This window comes from Chiloscyllium plagiosum, unplaced genomic scaffold, assembly GCF_037043375.1.
Source record: "Chiloscyllium plagiosum isolate Xiang-an unplaced genomic scaffold, Cpla_swu_hap1 HiC_scaffold_6, whole genome shotgun sequence".
NCBI classification, from domain to species: Eukaryota; Metazoa; Chordata; class Chondrichthyes; order Orectolobiformes; family Hemiscylliidae; genus Chiloscyllium; species Chiloscyllium plagiosum.
This window is the reverse complement of record NW_028270144.1, coordinates 129,629,768-129,650,683: the sequence shown is the minus strand read 5'-3', so window position 1 is coordinate 129,650,683 and position 20,916 is coordinate 129,629,768. Positions and strand designations below refer to the sequence as shown.

General features: G+C 43.0%; 1 protein-coding gene across 2 annotated transcripts in view; it reads right to left on the bottom strand.

Annotated features, from left to right (window-relative positions):
• Positions 1-1,146: 1,146 nt before the first annotated feature.
• Positions 1,147-20,916, bottom strand: part of pgm2l1 (phosphoglucomutase 2-like 1) — a 159,197-nt gene continuing 139,427 nt past the window's right edge. For both annotated transcript variants that reach the window (XM_043692556.2, XM_043692558.2), the window contains 4 exons: positions 18,021-18,150; positions 16,238-16,427; positions 9,185-9,318; positions 1,147-5,180 (listed from right to left, as the gene is read on the bottom strand). In XM_043692556.2, coding sequence (XP_043548491.2) covers positions 5,081-5,180; positions 9,185-9,318; positions 16,238-16,427; positions 18,021-18,150 — 554 coding nt within the window. In that variant the 3' untranslated portion in view covers positions 1,147-5,080. The remainder of the gene's footprint in view (positions 5,181-9,184; positions 9,319-16,237; positions 16,428-18,020; positions 18,151-20,916) is intronic.

Sequence of the window (20,916 nt, the reverse complement as noted above, 5' to 3'; positions counted from 1 at the left end):
CTCTCCACCTCCTATACCAGAGTGAAAACAATCCCAGGTTTTCTAGTCTAACAATAACACTATTGGCCATTACTCCCCACCCTCAAGTATCATCAACAACACCACAGAGAGTTACTGAGGGCACAAGGAGTTCCTCTGCTTTGAGGCATCCTCAGAAAGATGTGTTGTAAATTTTCATACGAGAGAAGAGGCATTGGCCAGAGTGGAGGGGAACCCTTTCTAATTGTATTGTTGGAGTAACCAGGATATCAATTTGATGCTGGCAGCTCACATAATACACCAACTTCTGACAACCTGAGAGGTTCCTTCCGTGTGGAAGGGAATGATACCTCCACTGAAAACACCAGTGGCTGCTGATTTCAGTTTGATAACCAGCAAAGTCACTGCTGTTCTGCTGCTGGGGATGTTTCTAGTGTCAGGACTGTCATAGGGACCAGGTCTGCTGCAATAACTCCCCAACATTTACCTGGCTTCCACCATTCCAGTGGGTGACCAGTTTTGACGACAGTTGTTCCTACAACTGTTAGTCTGCATACTGAGGAGAACTGTCCTGTTCTACTTTCAGAAGTGCTGTGGGATCATTTACCTTCACCTGATGGTAGTTAGATCCTCAGTTCAGCATCTTGGACAAATCACCATTTTTGATTGTGCAAGACTCCTACAGTGTTGCGTGTGTTGTATTAACCTTGATCTTGTGCTCAACTTCACAGAATAGGTATACACCCACAGAGAACAAGATCAACTGCATTACAGCTAATAAGCTGTGGGAGTAGCTTCAATGGGAGGCTTGCTGCTAAATTTAAGACCTAGTGGTGCTAGTGGAAGTGTAACATGAATTGATATAAAGTTGGTTAAAAGCTAACATTTGGAAGCTGATGCAATGTCTTACTGTGTTGTGTTGGGACTGCCTGACCTCTACGTAGCTTTGATTGTTGAACTGGATGTGTGGAACATAACTTCAGGATTGGTAGCTGACACAAAGTGGAAATGTCAGGAGGATTTTAGCATCTTCGGGAGAACAGACCAGTGAAGCAATTGATCAGATAGATGAAATGTGATGCAAAGTATAAAAGTTCTGAAGACCCGAAATGTTAACTTTGCTTTCTCTCCCAGACCTGCTCAATTTTCCCAGCAATTTGTTCTGGTACAAAAAGTCAGATTTGTTTTTCAGCTTTGTTCTTTATAGATTTTAATTCATAAATGACATCCATAAATAACTATACAACCAATACAGAACATGAGAAGTGCAAGTTCTTATTAAATGACTGCTCCTGTCCATGGGGTGAGAATGGCCATTTCAGCAGGTAGACAACTGATTGGGATCAGTTTGAATATCCACATTCAGAGCTTGGATTTGAATCTGAACCCCAATGAAGTGCTGGGATAAGCAGCGTAAGGTTGAATGAAAACAGAGGACTATGTAAATCTAATGTTTTGGCTGGTGGAGATGATAGATTACAGAAAGAGCAGCAGCTGAACTGTACATCTGTAGAACAAACTGCTACACTTATTGATGTTCTGTAGCTATCATTTACCTTAGTCCAGCCATAATGTGAACGCTTCCTCAATTTCAGAGTGTACTCAACATTCAGCCAAAAGGATAAATGTGAACAATTGAAAACACCTTGGAAGTTAAGACACAGGACCACTGAAATCTACCATTTACCCCAAAAGCCTGAGCAGCCCTTCTTAAAACTTTAATACTTTGGAAAGCAGGGATAATACCATACCATTGGACTGTATGTATTTAAATCAAAACATAGAATGTGTGTAGAATTCCCCAGACAGTACACACAGTGAGGTAATATCACTATTATAGTCAGTAACAAACACAATGAGGCAAATGTTTCAGCTTTTGCAAACAGAATTGTGAGGGCACAGGTTAAGTATTTTAAACTTATCAACCCAAGCAACAGTGTAGACAGATAGAATTGTACTCTTGGGATCCAAATCTGTTTAAAGATAGTGTGGACTTTCTGTTCACTAAACATATGGAGCAGAAAGGGTCCTGGGCAATGCAGCAGCTAGGGGCTTCCTCAGTCGGTTCTGTATAGGTCTTCCTCAACTCTTCACATGGAAATCAGAACCTAAGCTAGTGGTTAGCATCAGCCTGCTTTGGCTAGCTGATCAGAGCAGCACTAGGGCAGACTCCTCCTTTAACAGACTATCAGGAGTTGGCATATCTAATAGCAGCTCTGAATGCCCACAGAACCTGCATTAAGGTCAGGACACTAAGAGTTTGAACCACATGGACAGAAGGTGTTTGAGGCGGCTCCAGAGTTGAGTAAAAGCACCCCAGCAATTCCAGTCCCCAATGATCATCCTCTGATCCTTGGTGCTCTGAAAGAGACTGGCTAATTAATTCCAAACAAGGTTTCCCCTGCACTTCTACATTTATTGGACAGACTCAAATGTAGGGACCAAAGAGATGTTCACATTCCAAACAATGGTACAAAAAGCTCTCAACCTCAAGGGTACAAGGTAAACAGGAAATGGAATTTCAGAGAAAGACTGAAAGCATTTGTCTTTTCTAATATTTGTATATACAAATTCATAACCAGGTCCTTCCCAACAACCTTCCACTCCAGTGAATTAATGTCCAGCAGTTTTTATGAATAAAGAAGATAGGAACATGGAACACCATCCTCACTAGAGAATGGAAAACTTAGCAAACATTGTCACAAAGTGCAAAACCATCCCTATAATTCAAAACTATTCAAATACTGAAAGCAAATCTACTTCTCTCCCTCCCTTAAAAATCCTGAAAAAACAACTTTTGAAAATTCATTTTTAAAGTCACTTACAAAATGCTATTTGGTTTGGGTGGCAGCTTACCCCATTTGTCCTCACACAAAACTTTACTACAGTATTTGGGAAACAGTCACTTGTTCATATTTTCTCTGGAAACAGTGCAAAAGAGATTGTAGGTTTAACAACAAGCAAATAACATTCCCGATTTCTTTTAGAGAATAAAGTTTGCAGTTGGAATTAAAGAGAAAAAAAAAGTACTTATGCTATACAGCTGATTGTAAATATCCACTTCCAGGCGGGGCACAATTTGAATTCAAGGGCTGGGCAAGACTCTGGTTAGGTTTCTTTTACCACTATCCTTTTTCACAGAATCATACAGCATAGGAGGAGACCATTTGGCTCATTATGCCCATGTCAGCCCTTCCTTTCCCCAATTTGCTTCTCTCCTCAAAATTGCTGGTTCATGCTCTGGCCAAACTCATTGGTACCATGCACATACTGATACTTCACCCTCTCCTGACATTCTCACCTTGGAGTGGCCACAGCAGAGCAGAGGGATCTGGATTCTACTTGAGATTTGCAAACAAGGTTTGTTAGGAATCACAGTATCGCCTGAATAATCTGACCCTCCCTAACACAGGGAGGGAGATCACCTTTATGGATAACCTGCTTGGGTTCAGCTCTTATTGCAGAGTCGGAACCAAACTTGGATCTTCAGGGCTGTATGTTTCAGTCATGTGTCGGTTTTGACCTACAACAGAGCAGTACTATGACTATGAATACAATTAACATTATAATTAAAAAGTGACTACAGTCAACACTTGGAAGAACGAAATATCCTTTTTGCAGAGTGTAAAATAAACATTCAAAATGCAAAATAAGACTTGTAGTTCATTCAATGCATATCTCTGCAAATAATTAAATTAAAAAAATATTCTAAGTAGGTTCTTTTAAGCCTTTGGTTAAGACTTCTGCCTAAAATGCACAAGTAGACACGGGGAGGAACAGAATGAGAGACAAGATTCTCACCCACTCTCCACCCGAACACTCTCAGCAGCAGTTAGTTAGGGCTCAAAAAACTGCAGATTCACACACACTAAGGTCTTATAACACACACACACAAAGACACCAGCTTGCACCCAATTTGCGAGCACATGCACTTGCATAAAATTTCACAGCAGTAAATAGGTACAAAAACGAGCAGTCTAGAAACAACAGTTCCCAGAATCACCAGTGCTGTTCACATTACCATATACTGCAACCATCCAACTGGTGTCAGGGTGACCAGGCAGTAATTGTGATATTGAAGACTGATTGGATGAAGTCCAATGCACAATCCTGGACCATACAAAAGACTACGTCCACAAGATGGAGAGTGCCAATCTGAGTCTTAACTAGACAAAGGGCTGGCAGGTGTCTGTCCTCACCAGGGGGCTGCCAGTTTGCTGTGAAATTTGTAAATAATGGAAGCACAGCTCACAAGGTGAAGAGACAGCAAAGCTCTGCACCAGGGGAACAATTAGTACAGGCTACCCAGTTCCTCACGAGAGGCAGTGGGGGTCACTGAGTTACATCACAAGTCAATGCTTGTGGCTATTCATTTTTGCTGTGTCTGGCATGTGTAGCAGCGACAGAAAAAAAAATCTTACTAAGAAAGGCAAACAAAAGGACAGTAAATTTTTCAAACACAAATATACCAATAGTTTCCAGTTCACAAGGTAAAATTTTTGTGCAAATTAACAAAAAAAAATCAAATTAATAATAAGCAAAAAGGAAGGGGATCAATGGAAAGTTCCAAACTATAATGGATTTCTGTCCCTCTTGACAGAGTGTCACATCATGGACTGACTTTCATCACTTTATAATGATAGCCAGTTTGTCTGCACTTTTACAGACCTCCCAAGCTGTGCTGTACTGGGGCTGTGTCTTGAATTTGCAAATAGAGCATCTATAATGCAAAATACTGACTGCATGAACCTAATCTCAAGCCATTTAGTGAGACTGAATAACTTTGTGACCAAGTTTCTATTAAACAGGAGAAGCTGCAGCCAATGAATGAACGCACAGCACCAAGAAGCAGAAAGCAGAGATGTAAAATGACAAAAAGCTTCCTGGTCAATGAAACAGGCAGCTTCTCCAAGTCGAAGATAGCTACCTTCCAGGAACATTGAAGGGCTTTAGGGTCTCCAAAATATAGATTTGTCACACACTTATCACCCATAATATCCTCAATTTCAGCTCTTTAGTGTAAACAGGTGACATTTGCTCTGTGCTTTTTTACTTGAACTCCAGACACACACGCACATTCACTTGCTAGTGCTGAATTAGTTTATAGACGAGCTATCAGACCATTCTTCTCTGGCTCAAGGAAGTTCTTGACCATTGCATCGATCAGTTTGTTGAGCTCTTCAGCCAGGTAAGCTGTGCCACTGCAAATGTAAAGCAAACAGCAGTTATCTTTAAACCCAGGTACAAGCTGTAACAATGGGCCATACCCTGAACAAACTTGAATTGAGGAAAAAATACAAACAAATAAATTGGAAATACATGTTCAATAGAAGTGTGCTGATATTGTGGAGCACAGTCTGCTAGACCCCAAAAACATAATCCTTTGTATACGAAATAGCTACATAAAACCGTAAGAATAAGTGAACAGTGTCTTGTGTTTTAATAAATAGGGGACAAAGACCACAAAAGTAAAGGATAAATTTAACTAGGGCAATAATTAGGTTACAATTACATTACAGTATGCAGCTTTGGGTGGCACAGCGGTTGACATTGCTGCCTCACAGTGCCAGAGACATCGGTTCGATTCCATCCTCGGGCCACTGTCTGTGTGGAGTTTGCACATTCTCCCAGTGTCTGCACAGGTTTCCTCCGGGTGCTCCAGTTTCTTCCCACTGTCCAAAGATGTGTAGGTTAGGGTGGATTGGCCATAGTAAGTTATCCCATAGTGTCCAGGGATGTGAAGGTTAGGTGGATTAGCTATGGGAAATCTTCGAGGAGAAAGTGAGGTCTGCAGATGCTGGAGATCAGAGCTGAAAATGTGTTGCTGGAACAGTGCAGCATCCAGGGAACAGGAGAATCGACGTTTCAGGCATAAGCCCTTCTTCAGGATTCCTGAAGGGCTTATGCCCGAAACGTCGATTCTCCTGTTCCTGGATGCTGCCTGACCTGCTGCGCTGTTCCAGCAACACAATTTCAGCTAGCTATGGGAAATGCAGGGTTACAGGTATAAGGTGAGGGGGTGGGATGAACTTCAGAGGATTGGTGTGGACTCAATGGGGTGAATGGCCTGCTTTCACACTATAGGGATTCTCTGATTGAGCAGTATAATTTTGAAGAATATTAAAATCACTGTACAATGTCGGTTAAAAATTACAGTGATGAGCAGAGACTTTAGCAACTGCAATCATTTTTACAGGAGGAAGAAAGAATGAGAGACATAGATTAGTATTTTGATGCAATGAATTTAATTTTCCTTGATGGACAGCAGAAGGGGTAAACCACTTCAAATGAGTGACAAGAGATTTAGGAGAATATTTCTTTAAAAACGGACGGGGTTGAAGTAGAGATAATTGCATCATCTTGGAGAAACACAGATAAAAGTTTGAAGCACTGAACAATACAGGAGGTGTGCACAAGGAAGTGGAATTTAGTTTTATTGTCCCAGCAGGAGGTGCAATAGGGACAACCAGTTCTCAAACTACAAGATAAACTTGTATGAAGTTTGTCTTTTGTGATCATGTAAAGCGCAGTGATATTTGAACAAATATCAGTGGGGCAAATATCTGTAATCTAAATCTACAGTGTTCTTTCACTTTACCGCTACATCAGTTTATTTTCACAGAAATTGCATTAAAAAACAATGGGACAAGAATTATGATACTTTTTATTTATCATGGGACACAGGTGTCACTGGCTGGCCAGTATTTATTACCCGTCCCTAGTTGCCCTTACAAAGGTGGGGGTGAGCTGCCTTCTTGAACCATTGCAGTCCATGCTATGGGTAGACCCGCAATGCCCTTAGGGAGGGAATTCCAGGATTTTGATCCAGCAACAGGGAAGGAATGGTGATATATTTCCAAGGCAGGATGGTGAGTGGCTTGGAAGGGACTTTGCAGGTGGTGGTGTTCCCAAGTATCTGCTATCCTTGTCCTTCTAGATGGTAGTGACCATGTGTTTGGAAGGAGCTGACTAAGCAGCCAGGCTTTGGTAAGTCAGGAGTTGAGTTATGCACTCCAGGATTCCTACTTTCTTGTTTGCTCTTGTTGACACAGTACTAGTATGAAAAGTTCAGTTTCTGTTCAATGGCAACACCCAGGATGTTGATGGTAGGGGTTCAGTGATGGCGACACTATTAAACGTCAAGGGGCAATGGTTAGATTCTTTGTTGGAGATGGTCATTGCTTAACACTTACATGGCATAAGTTCTACTTAGCACTGTCCAAGCCTGCATATTGTGCAGATCTTACTGCATATGGGCATGGCCTGTTTCAGTATCTGAGGAATTGTGAATGGTACTGAACACTGTCATCAGCAAATATCCTCATTTCTGACCATGTGTTGGAAATGATATCATTGATGAAGCAGCTGAAGATGGTTCAGCCTCAGGTAATATCCTGAGAAAGATGTCCTAGAGTGGAGATGACTACCAACTACCACAACTATCCTACCAAGTACAGAGGAACCTCGATTATCTCGCATTCAATTATCCAAATTTCAGATTATCTGGCAAGATTGCAAGGTCCCGATGCTTGGCTAACTACATTATCTGGCATTCAATTAACCAAACAAAATTCTTCCCACCCATGCCCTTCAGATAATCGAGGCTCCTCTGTCCCAACTCTCACTGACTCCAGTTTTGCCAGGGCTCGTCGATGCCACACTCGATCAAATTCAGCCTTGATGTCAAGAGCTGTCACTCTCCCCTCCCCTCTGGAATTCAGCTCTTTTGTCCATGTTTGAACCAAGGCTGGGCTGAGGTCAGGAGCAGAGTGGCCCTGACGAAACCCAAACTGGGCATCAGTGATAATGTCCAACAAATCACAAACAAAAACAGTTCTAAAGAAGGGTCACCAGACTCAAAACGTTAATTGTTGTTTTCTCCGCACAGACGCTGTCAGAACTGCTGCTGAGTTTCTCTAGCAATTTCTGTTTTGGTTTGTTTTAGAACTCTAGCATCCACAATTCTTTGATTTACATTCGTGAGCAGGTTAAGCAAGTGCTGCCCGATAGCACTGCTGATGACACTTTCCATCACTTTAATGATGATCTGGTGCAGACTAATGGGGTAGTAATTGTTGGGTTGGATTTGTTCCTAGTTTTGTGTACAGGACATACCTTGACAATTGGTCGGGTAGATGCCAGTGTCCCCTTGCTAACATTTGGACTTTAGATGGGCCTTCACCACTGTTTTCATCAGTGGAGTTGAGTCACTGACTGACCATGAATTAGGTGAATGGCATAATGAACTCTTCTAGTTTTAATAAGAAGCCAGATTTATTTTAAGTAAATACTCATGATGGCACTCCACATAGCTTTTATGCAGCATTCTAACCTTTCCATGATAAATATGTAGTGGTCAGAAAATAAAGGTGAAAACCATTGTTCCATCAGGTTCAATTCATGGAGTTCAATGTAGCTAAGTGTGAGGTGATTCATTTTGGTAAGAGTAATAAAAAGATGGGGTACTGGGCTAACGGTCGGATACTTGGTAGTGTGGATGAGCAGAAAGATCTTGGTGTCCATGTACACAAATCTTTGAAAGTTGCCACCCAGGTAAATAGTGCGGTGAAGAAGGCATATGGCGTACTGGCTTTTATTGGTAGAGGAATTGAGTTCCGGAGTACTGAGGTAATGTTGCAGTTGTATAAGACTCTGGTGCGGCCGCATCTGGAGTATTGTGTGCAGTTTTGGTCCCCATACTATAGAAAGGATGTGGAGGCACTGGAACGGGTGCAGAGGAGGTTTACCAGGATGTTGCCTGGTATGGTAGGAAGATCGTATGAGGAAAGGCTGAGGCACTTGGGGCTGTTTTCATTGGAGAAAAGAAGGTTTAGGGGTGACTTGATAGAGGTGTACAAGATGATTAGGGGTTTAGATAGGGTCAACAGTGAGAATCTTTTTCCACGTATGGAGTCAGCTATTACAAGGGGGCATAGCTTTAAATTAAGGGGGGGTAGGTATAGGACAGATGTTAGGGGTAGATTCTTTACTCAGCGAGTCGTGAGTTCATGGAATGCCCTGCCAGTAGCAGTGGTGGACTCTCCTTCATTATGGGCATTTAAACGTGCATTGGATAGGCATATGGAGGATAGTGGGCTAGTGTAGGTTAGGTGGGCTTGGATCAGCGCAACATCGAGGGCCAAAGGGCCTGTACTGTGCTGTATTCTTCTATGTTCTATGTTTGAAGTCATAGAGCAACACTAACCTCTGGCCTGGTGGTGCACAGAACTCAGCGTAGTATTTGATCTTTGGCTCAGTGCCACTGGCCCGCAGAGTGGCTAAACAGCCATTCACAAAGCTGAAGGTGATCATTTGGCTGCTTCTACTTATGGGCAGCACCTGTCATGGGGAACAGACTACTTGTTAGTTTGGAACATTTGAAGAATAGAATGCAAAACCAAGTCAACAATATATAGCACCATTACAGAATTAGATAGAATATACAGCACAGACACAGATCATTCCACCCAAATAGTCTATACTGATATCGGTACTGCACTTGTACCTCTGCCTACTCGTACTCATCTAACTATCAGCACAACCCTTCTTCATATGCTTATCTATCCTTCCTTAAATGAATATGCTCTACTTGCCACCTTGTCTAAACTCTGATTTATTGCAATGTCCTGTCTGCAATCCCCAGCCCTGTAGAATTGCAGCTGAGGGCGAGCCTGCATCTGAAGCGTAGAACCCCTGCAGTGTGGATGCCGGCCATTCAGTCCATCAAGTCCATACGGACCTTCTGAAGAGCATCCCACCCAGACCCAATCTCCTACCTTATCTCTGTAACTCTGCATTCCTAGTGGTTAACACACCTAGCCTGCACGTTCCTGGATACTATGGGCAATTTAGTATGGCCAATCCACTTAACCTGCACATCTTTGGACTGTGGGAGGAAACCGGAGCACCCAGAGGAAACCCAAACAGACACGGGGAGAACGTGTAACCACCACACAGTCACCCGAGGCTGGAATCAAACCCAGGTCCTTGGTGCTGTGAGGCAGCAGTGCTTACCACTGAGCCACGGTGTCACCCATCTGGGGCAAATCTGCATCTGGGCAGGACACTCCCAGCGGGTCCGGACCATTTAGCCACAAATGACCCTGGGGTCATCTGCTCAATTCTTCCAGACCAACAGGATCTAATATGGAGCAGGCTCTCTTTATTCTAGCTGCCGATCCTAGGACTGCACTTTGAACTAGTAGGAGCGCAAGGGAAAACGAAACTCGGAACACACAGGAGGTACAGCATTGCAAAGACCTCGTCACAACTATAAATATTTAAATGCAATCTCAATCAACAAACGTCTTGTTAACTATCATTTTAGTTGTAGGACATGGCTAAATGGCCATTGTGTCAAATTTAAGCAGCCTCTTCATGCATCCCAAGCAGGGTAAAAGTTATTTTGGTGAAGCATTTCCCATCTCTAATGAGCATTCTGCCCAGCATCTGATTTTAGGGATCCTTCAACGCTTACATTAATGAGTGTGACTAAGATTTTTTAAAACAATTAATGAAAAAGGAAAGTAGTTAAATCCACAAAAATGATGACAGTTGTTAATTCCTACATTTTGAAAACGTCAGTCATCTGAATAGAATTGAAAGCTGCAAGATTTCACTACTATCAACTTATTTATTATTGTTGTCAATAACCCTCCTTCCAGATTTATTTGTTACCCAGAAGTAAGCCAGATAGACCCAGGGGTTCAGGTGCATCGTTCCTACAACACGACATCACAGGTAGACAGGATGGTGAGGGCGGCGTTTGACACGCTTGCCTTCATTGGTCCAAACTCAGTATAGCAGTTGGTACGTCATGTTACAGTTGTACAGGACGTTGGTGAGGCCACCTTTGGAGTACTGTGTACAAGTCTGGTCACCCTGATAGAGGAAGGATATTATTAAATTGTAAAGGCTGCAGAAAAGGTTTATAAGGCTGTTACTGGGACTGGAGGGTTTGAGTTAGGAGGAGAAGCTGGATAAGCTGGAATTTTTTTTCCCTGGAGTGTAGGAGGTTTAGAGTGACTTTATAGAGTTTTATAAAATCGTGAAGGGGGCAGTTAAGGGAAATAATAAAGGTCTTTTTACTAGGGAAGGGGAGTTCAAAACTAGTAGGCATAATTTTAAGGTGGGGGGGAAAAGATTTAAAAGGGACCTAAGGGGCAATGTTTCACACAGAGAATGGTTAGTCTGTAGAATGAACTGCCAGAGGATATGGTAGATGCAGATACAGTTATGACATTGAAAAAACATTTGGACAAGTACGTGAAAAGGAAGAGTTTAAAGGGATATGGGCTAAATGCAGGCAAATGGGACTTGTTTAGTTTGGGAAACCTGGCTGATATGGATGAGTTGGACCAAAGGGTCAGTGTCTGTGCTGTATGATTAACTGGCACTTTGATGAAAAGATCACTGATGTCAAAGGTAATATAACTGCCTAGTACAGTAATAAGTTCTTGCCTTCTCTTCTGTTCCACACGTACAGCCACCTTGAGCATATGACAATGTGATCATGTGTGAATGCACCCTTCTCTGGAGACAAAGGTTCTTTTGCCTTAGTGTTTAAGAAGGAAGTGTAAACTCATTCATGCATAATGCTGACCAACATTTAACCAGACCCTACTCTCAAAGACCCCAAAACAAAATAAAACTTGTTAGCAGTTATTTTTCTGCTCTGGCTGGCAGTGAGGATGTGATCACAGGAGGCAGAGAATCCAGATCACACTGCTGTACGTGTGTGCTCCAACTCCGCCTGACATCAAGATCACATCACCCCACAGTTTTGTGTATCCCTCACAGACAAACCCATCAACTTTCAGGCTCTCTACATGCTCATCTAAACCTTTTATCTACTAGTCCCCAATTTTCCCCCTCTTGCATTTGGCACACCACATTGCTATGCCCTCTATCATGGTCCAATGCCCATTGATTGAAGCAGGCTGATAACGACTTGGAGAATTCCCCCTAAAACAAATATACTCCTAAGCAATACAGATCGCATCCTTAAGTTTGGAGTTGCCATCTTTGGTGTCATTATCCCTCCAAGCACAACAAATACTGCAACCCAACCCCGACTTGTGTTCTGCACATTTTCCAACACACATGGATGGACCATGATAATGTTAACAGCTCAATGCCCCAGGACTGAATTGTCAGAATAGCCCTGACTGCACATGACTCAGATTCTGCACTGAGGCTTTCCACAGATTCCCAACTGATATCCCAGCAATCCCTGGACTGTTTGGACTTGATATACAAGATTGATTTTGGTTCAGTTCCAGGACTGCAAGAATATCAACCTCTGAATGATCGTAGTTAACCTCAGGACAATGTCCTTGATGGAGTGTTGCACAAACACCTGACTGACTCTTTGTTCCATTAAGGATTGGTCTGGTTTGACTTTCAGGTATGGCTATTTAGTTGAGGCATAAGTAGTGTGTTTGCCACAAGTTGCAAGAACATACTGTAGCACGGTGCCATAAAGCAACTTGATTGTTCAGCGCTGGCAACTGTGACAAGCTGCCTGCCTTTTGGTCTGTACTAGTCAGACAAGTCAAACCACAGCATTCAAATAAGTGACTGAGCACCAGCAAAGTAAGAGTCATAAATTGCATTTTGTACAAATGCACCAAAACAACCTGGAAGGACCCAATGTGAGAGGGTAGTAAGCTCCAATGAGCAATAATGATGTCCTGAAGTACCAGATACTGAAGGGTCAGTATGGCGGAGTCTCTAGAGGGCAGGGGTGAACTTTAAAAAAAAATTAGGAAAGGTACAAGAGTGCGTAGCATGAGAAAGCACCAGGAATTTTAAATCTATGAACAGCAAGAGAATAACTCGTGAACCCTTAGAGAGCCTACAGATTACTACTAGAGTATCATCTTGCTTTTTAAAAAAAAATTACTTCCACCCAGAAGAAATCTACATCTTCCAGCCCCAAACCATTTTAGCGGGTTTTGAGAAGATTTGTAGCTCGGGTTGAGGTTCTGGATGTAAGTTTGCTCGCTGAGCTGGAAGGTTCGTTTTCAGATGTTTCGTCACCAGTGAGCATCCGGTGAGGCACTAGTGGTATGGCCCGCTTTTTATTTAGGTTTCCTTGGGTTGGTGATGTCAGTTCCAGTCCTTTTTTCCACAGGGTGGTAAATGGTGATCCAAGTCTGTGTGTTTGTTGATCGTGCCATGCTTCTAGGAATTCTTGTGCGTGTCTCTGTTTGGCTTGTCCTAGAATGGATGTGTTGTCCCAGTCGAAGCGGTGTCCTTCCTCATCTGTATGAGAAGATACTAGTGAGAGTGGGTCATGTCGTTTTGTGGCAGAATACATGATCAACTAGCCACAAAATGACATGACCCACGCTCACTAGTATCCTTACATACAGATGAGGACAACATCACATTGATTGGGGCAACACATCCATCCTAGGACAAGCGAAACAGAGACACGTGTGAGAATTCCTAAATGCGTGGCACTGTAACCTGAAGTCTATCAACAAACACACTGACTTGGATCCCATTTACCACCCCCTGAGAAAAAGAACTGGAAATGACATCACCATAGGAAATGACATCACCAATCCAAGGAAACCTAAACACCTAAATAAAAAGCGGGTCATACCACCAGTGCTTCATCGGAGGCTCACTGATGATGTTACCTAGTATGGTGACGAAACTTCTGAAAACGAACCTTCCAGCTCAGTGAGCAAACTTATATCCAAATCATTTCTTGCTATCGTATTTATTCCATCCTGTTACAACGCTCTTTTCTTTCTGCCTGTCCTTTCGAAGCCACATATCCCTGAATATTTAGTTCCCAGATCTGAGCTCTTTGTAACCATGTCTCTTTAATGGGTACGATCTACAGCATTCACTTGTATTGATGTTGTGAGCTCATTTACTTTGTTCAGAATACATACATTTAAGTAAAAAAAACATTAATTTTGTCTCTTGACAATTGTTTTCACCCTTTGACCCTACGTACTCATGATTTTCTATTTTTCTACGCCCTAAATCTTCCTCGTTCACTCTTGTACAGGTAAGGTGATAAACAGTGCGGATGATAGCGTAAATTGCAGCCAGATATCAACATTCTGATCAGCTGGGCATAGCAGCTGCAAATGGAATTGAATCTGGAAAAGTGTGAAAGATAGACTTGGACAGAGCTAACAAGACCAGGGTTATACAATGAAAATAGGAGCCTGGAAAGTACTGACAATCAAAGGGATCTTGCCATGCACATTCATAGGCAGATAAAGAAGGCGTATGGGATATTTAACAAGGCATAGAATAGAAGAGCAAGAAGGTTATGTTGGAACTGTTAGAAATGCGGGTTAGATCACAACTGGACCACCATTCTAGACACATTACAGATGAAAGGATGAAATTACACTAGAGGGTGTTGAAGAGAGTTATTAGGGTGCTGCCTGGGCTGCAGTGTCTGAACCAAGAGGAAAGGTTGGATAAACTGGGATTATTTTTCATGGAGCAGCGAAGGTTGAGGAGAGACCTAACAGAAGTGTGTAAGATTATGAGGGGCATAGATAGGGCACATAGAATGCACTTCTTCAATCTGTAGAAGGGTGAATAACCAGGGGCACAGAAAGTGCGTGAAAGCAGTTGGATTAGTGATGTGAAAGCTAAGAGAACAGTTGAGAAGAATTATATTTTGCCCAGAGGGTGTGGTGAGTGTCTGGAACTCTGCCCAAAAAAGGTGGCTGAGTCAGAAACTCTTATGACATTTAAGTAGCATTTAGAAAATGGGATCAGTGTAGCCAGATACTTGCTGATTGGTGCAGGCACAATGGACTAAATGGCTTCCTTTTGTACTGTGAATGTCCACAACTCTTTAAGCTCTCAAGACAGAGGCCCAGAGAAGCAGCCAGTAAGTCACTGAACCACTAGTACAGCATGTGGCTCAGTGGTTAGCACTGCTGCCTCACAGGGACCTGGGTTTGATTCCAGCCTGGGGTGACTGTGGAATGTGCACTTACTCCTTGTGCCTGCGTGGGTTTCTTCCAGGTGCTCTGGTTTGCTCCCACTCCAAAAGGTGGGCAGGTTAGGTTGGATTGGAAATGCTAAACTGTTCAGTGTCCAGGGATGGGCAGGTTAGGTTGGATTGGAAATGCTAAATTGTCCAGTGACCAGGGATATGCAGGTTAGGTTGGATTGGAAATGCTAAACTGTCCAGTGTCCAGGGATGTGCAGGTTAAGTTGGATTGGAAATGCTAAACTGTCCAGTGTCCAGGGATGTGCAGGTTAGGTTGGATTGTAAATGCTAAACTGTCCAGGGATGTGCAGGTTAGGTTGGATTGGAAATGCTAAACTGTCCAGTGTCCAGGGATGTGCAGGTTAGGTTGGATTGTAAATGCTAAACTGTCCAGTGTCCAGGGATGTGCAGGTTAGGTGGATTGTAAATGCTAAACTGTCCAGTGTCCAGGAATGTGGATTGTAAATGCTAAACTGTCCAGTGTCCATGGATGTGCAAGTTAGGTGGGTTAGCCATGGGTTACAGGGATAGGGTGGGGGCTGGGTCTGGGTGGGATGCTCTTCAGAGGGTCAGACCTCTTTCTACACTGTAGGAATTCTGTGATTCTAAGTTGCCTCCACCAGGTTACTACTTTAACTTTCAAGTCAGGAATTGCTGATGTCTTGTTTCTCACCTCTGCATGGGAAAATGATGAACTGGCAATAACGAAGGGAGATTAGCATGGAAATAAGGTGCAATCGGACACTTTTCTTCTCAATGTAGAGGATCAGATTTTTCCATTCTTGTCTTATTTCCCCAAACTTGTCACCATTCCCTATGACATTCAAGGGCTGAAAAAAAATTCCATCTGTTGTGTTTCCAAAGTCTAAATCATTAATATGAATTCTGAACGTGGTGCCGGCACTGAGCCTGAAAAACACCATTTCCTTCCTCCTGCCAGTCTAAATAGCTGTCTGCATTTGGTCTTGTGTCCAAGCCAGCGAGCAATCCATACCAATTGCAAGATGCTGTTGCTGCTGTGACCATTCAATAGCTGGATCCTAATCTAAAAACGATGTGAAATATACACAACTTGTAGCAACATCTAGTCTGTTTTGATGATAAAATAACATTGTCATATTAGTGGTCAAAGCTCACACCATTGCAAGGCATCAGAGAGCTGCCAATACCCATAGAACTGTATCTCAATGTGACCCAGGGCCTATGGGATTATCTGTCATTCAGTTTGCAGCTTCCAGATGGCTCATGGGCAAAGTATAACTTAATGTTTATACTTACTGACTTGTTGTTCGGTTGACTATTGTCATATCCAGTAGTTACATCTCTCACATACAAAATTTCAAATTGCCCGCAGTGATCTGGATATTGATTGTCTTTTTCATAGTTTCGAAGTCGATCAAACATTCTCTTAATTGTAGCAGGTTCATAGCATTTAAAGTAGGAAGTCTTGGAGAGATGATAACCATATCTAAACAGAGGCAGTGAATGCCAACATCCGGTTAACATGTAAACACCTTCAGAATATAAGCACATCATTTAATACGGAGAGAGAAGAAGAGTCATAGATTGTTACAGCATGGAAAGAGGCCCTTCAACTAATAGTGTCCAGGCTGCTCATCAAAAATCCAACTATTCAAAATCCCACCTTCCAGCACGTGGCTCACAGCCTTCTATGCTGTGGTGTTTCAAGAGTTCATCCAAATACATCTTGAGGGATCCTGCCTCTACCCCCTTTTCAGGCAGCGACTTTCTAATATTCTGGGTGAATTTTCTTTCCCTCAAACCCCTTCTAAACCTCCCACTCCTTACTTTCAAACTGTGCTCTCTAGTTATTGAAGTCCCTCCAAGTGAAAATATTTGTTCCAATCTACTGTGTCTCTGCCCCTCAGAGCATTGTATACCTCAGTCACATCCTCCTGCGCCTTCTCTGCTCCAAGGGAAGAACCCCAGTCTACCTAGTGTCTTTTCATTACTGAATCACTTCATCCCAGGCAACATCCTGGTGAACCTACTCTGCACCCTCTCTAGTGCAACCACCTTCCTATCATGTGATGACTAGAACAGCAAACAGTACTCCAGCTGTGGCCTAATTAATGTTACATACAGCTCCATTGTAACTTCCTTGCTCTTGCATTCAGCGCCTTGACTGATAAAGGTAAGTGTTCAAACTGCCCACTTAACCACTTGCCCACCTGTCCTGCTGCCTTCAGAGATTTATGAACATGTACACCAATACTTTTTAGGATTAAATTACATTTGCCACTGTTCAGCACTTTTCATAGATGGGCTGGAGTGGAGATCACAGCAGGTCAGGCAGTACCCATGGAGAGAAAGCAAGCTAATGTTTTGAGTCCAGGTGACTCTTCCTTAGAGCTGATGTCAGAGACTTCCAGCCTTGCAGACATATTGCTGTGCCTCCTAAAAGCTCCAAAACCCAGCGCTCAAGCTGATCACACGGGTAGCATTTCCTGCAGATGTGGTCATCTTGATTGCTAGGAGCATCCAAGATTTCATACATTCTGCAGGTCATGTAATATACAGGACCAAACTGCTTTGCCATACCCTGTTTAGTCTTAATTCCTGATTTCCTACTATGTTGGGAATGGAACACTCTCCAGGATGATCTTCCAGTAGCCCCTGTAAGCAATCTCAGGATATGCCCTATTCCCTCTGCATTGTACCAACAATATATTATGCTTGATTTATCTTTACAGGAGTAACTTTTACTTCACCACTGTTACATCTCTCTATTCTATCTTCCTCACCACCTGGATGTATTCTGAAAGAAAGGACAGTACATCATTACAAGTCAGGATTAAAGCCAAGGAACATTTGATATTGCGAGTGCAATTTCAAGTAGGATCTTGCTAGCCAGCAGATATTCATCCCACCATACTGGGAGGGTGCAGAAATGAAAGAACAGAGTTTGAGAGCCATGTATTGTGAAGACAATAGACAAAACAGAACAGGATCAGAGGCATGAACATTTAAGGGACAGGTTTACTAAACTACAACAAATCCTGTTCTAACCCTCCTTCAATACCAATCATATTCTACTCACGTTCTATATATGTTATTCAGTTGATCAGTTATGGTGAGTTTTCTGGTTTCCAGGTATGTTGCTAGTTCTGCCACGACGACAGCAGCACTCACCCCATCCTTATCAAGCACCAGTGTACCACACAGAAATCCTAAGACAGTGAGAGCAAAAATAACTGAATCCAAAGTGTAAATAAAAGAAATCCAAAAACAGACAAGTCTGGTCGGCAAAAATAAAAAGCAGAAAGACGACACTAATCAATGCTACAGATAAAATTTAATGCACAGAAGTGAGAGGTGATTCATTTTGGTAGGAAGAACACAGAATGAAAGCAAGGTAGCAGGGGCCCTGAAGGTACATATGCATAAAACATTTGATCAGGCAGTACAGGTTTAGGGTGAAGTTAATAAATCACAGAGATCCCAGGTCTTATTGTTCAGGCCAGAGAGTATAAAAGTAAGCAAGTTACATTAAACCTATATTAAAAAAACTGGTACAACCTCAACTGGACAACTCCATCCAATTCTGGGTGCCAGATGTTAGGATGTGATGGCATTACAGACTGCTCAAAAAAGTTTCAGGAGAATGGTTCCAGGATGAGAAAAATCAGTTACATTGGATATGATTCGGAGCACCTCAACAAGACCTTCCCTACACCTCCACTACTTGCCTTTAAACAACCGCCAAACCTCAAACAGATCATTGTTCGTAGCAAACTGCCAGGCTGTCAGGACAACTCCATGCAACCCTGTCACGGTGGACGCTGCAAGACGTGTCAGATTGTGGACATAGATACCACTATTACGCGTGGGAACACCTCCCACCGTGTACATGGCAGGTACTCATGTGACTCAGCCAACATTGTCTATCTTATACGTTGCAGGCAGGGATGCCCAGAGGCATGGTACATTGGGGAAACTGAGCAAAGGCTACGACAACAGATGAATGGGCACCGCACAACAATCAATAGACAGGAGGGTTCCCTCCCAGTTGGGGAACACTTCAGTGGTCCAGGACATTCAGCCTCGGACTTTCGGGTGACCATCCTCCAAGGTGGACTTCGGGACAGGCAGCAGAGGAAAGTGGCTGAGCAGAGGCTGATAGCTAAGTTCGGTACCCATAGGGAGGGCCTCAACCGGGACCTTGGGTTCATGTCACATTACAGGTGAGCACCATTGCACCACACACACACACACAGATATTCCTACACACACACACACACACACACACACAGATATTCCTACACACACACACACACATACGCGCACACACACAGATGCGCACACAGACACCCACACACACCCTTATAGCCACACAGACTCGTACACATACACCCCCTCACACTCTGCACTCACTACACACACACACACACACAAAAAAGACCCACATGCACACATATATATTGTGTGTGGTGAGTCTTTTTGGTACAAAGTTACATTGCACTTTGCTCAAAAACCACATAGATTCATGTAGAACTCTGAGCTCAAAAACTGCATGAATTTATGTAAAACTCTGTAATTTCACTTTTTAGATTGGAATCAATCTAAACACCAGGTCATAGACAGAGAACACAGAGGGCTAACACCTTCAACATATTGTCTAGCTATCACCATTGTTAACAGCTAACACGAGAATGCAACTTTTAAAAAAAAAAAGGGTTTTGTGATTTACACATAGTCAGCATGGTTTTGTGAAGGGCAGGTCGTGCCTCACAAACCTTATTGAATTCTTTGAAAAGGTGACGAAGGAGGTTGATGAGGGGAAAGCGGTAGATGTGGTATATATGGATTTTAGTAAGGCGTTTGATAAGGTTCCCCATGGTAGGCTACTGCAGAAAATACGGAGATATGGCATTGAGGGTGAGTTGGAGGTTTGGATTAGGAATTGGCTGGATGGAAGAAGACAGAAGGTAGTAGTTGATGGCAAAGTTTCTTCATGGAGTGCCGTCACTAGCGGTGTTCCGCAAGGATCTGTTTTGGGACCATTGCTGTTTGTCATTTTTATAAATGACCTGGAAGAGGGGTTAGAAGGTTGGGTGAGCAAGTTTGCGGATGATACGAAAGTCGGAGGAGTTGTTGACAGTGAGGAAGGATGTGGCAGGTTACAGCAGGATATAGAGAAGCTGCAGAGCTGGGCAGAAAGGTGGCAAATGGAATTCAATGTAGCTAAGTGTGAGGTGATTCACTTTGGGAAGAATAACAAAAAGATGGGGTACTGGGCTAATGGTCGGATACTTGGTAGTGTGGATGAGCAGAGGGATCTTGGTGTCCATGTACACAGATCTCTGAAAGTTGCCACCCAGGTAAATAGTGCGGTGAGGAAGGCATATGGCGTACTGGCTTTTATTGGTAGAGGAATTGAGTTCCGGAGTCCTGAGGTCATGATGCAGTTGTATAAGACTCTGGTGCGGCCGCATCTGGAATATTGTGTGCAGTTTTGGTCGCCATACTATAGGAAGGATGTGGAGGCACTGGAACGGGTGCAGAGGAGGTTTACCAGGATGTTGCCTGGTATGGAAGGAAGATCGTATGAGGAAAGACTGAGACACTTGGGGCTGTTTTCATTAGAGAAAAGAAGGTTTAGGGGTGACTTGATTGAGGTGTACAAGATGATTAGGGGGTTAGATAGGGTTGACAGTGTGAACCTTTTCCCGCGTATGGAGTCGGGTATTACAAGGGGGCATAGCTTTAAATTAAGGGGGGGTAGATATAGGACTGAAGTTAGGGGTAGGTTCTTCACTCAGCGAGTCGTAAGTTCATGGAATGCCCTGCCAGCAGCAGTGGTGGACTCTCCCTCTTTATGGGCATTTAAGCGGGCATTGGATAGGTATATGGAGGATAGTGGGTTAGTATAGGTTAGGTGGGCTTGGATCGGCGCAACATCGAGGGCCAAAGGGCCTGTACTGCGCTGTATTCTT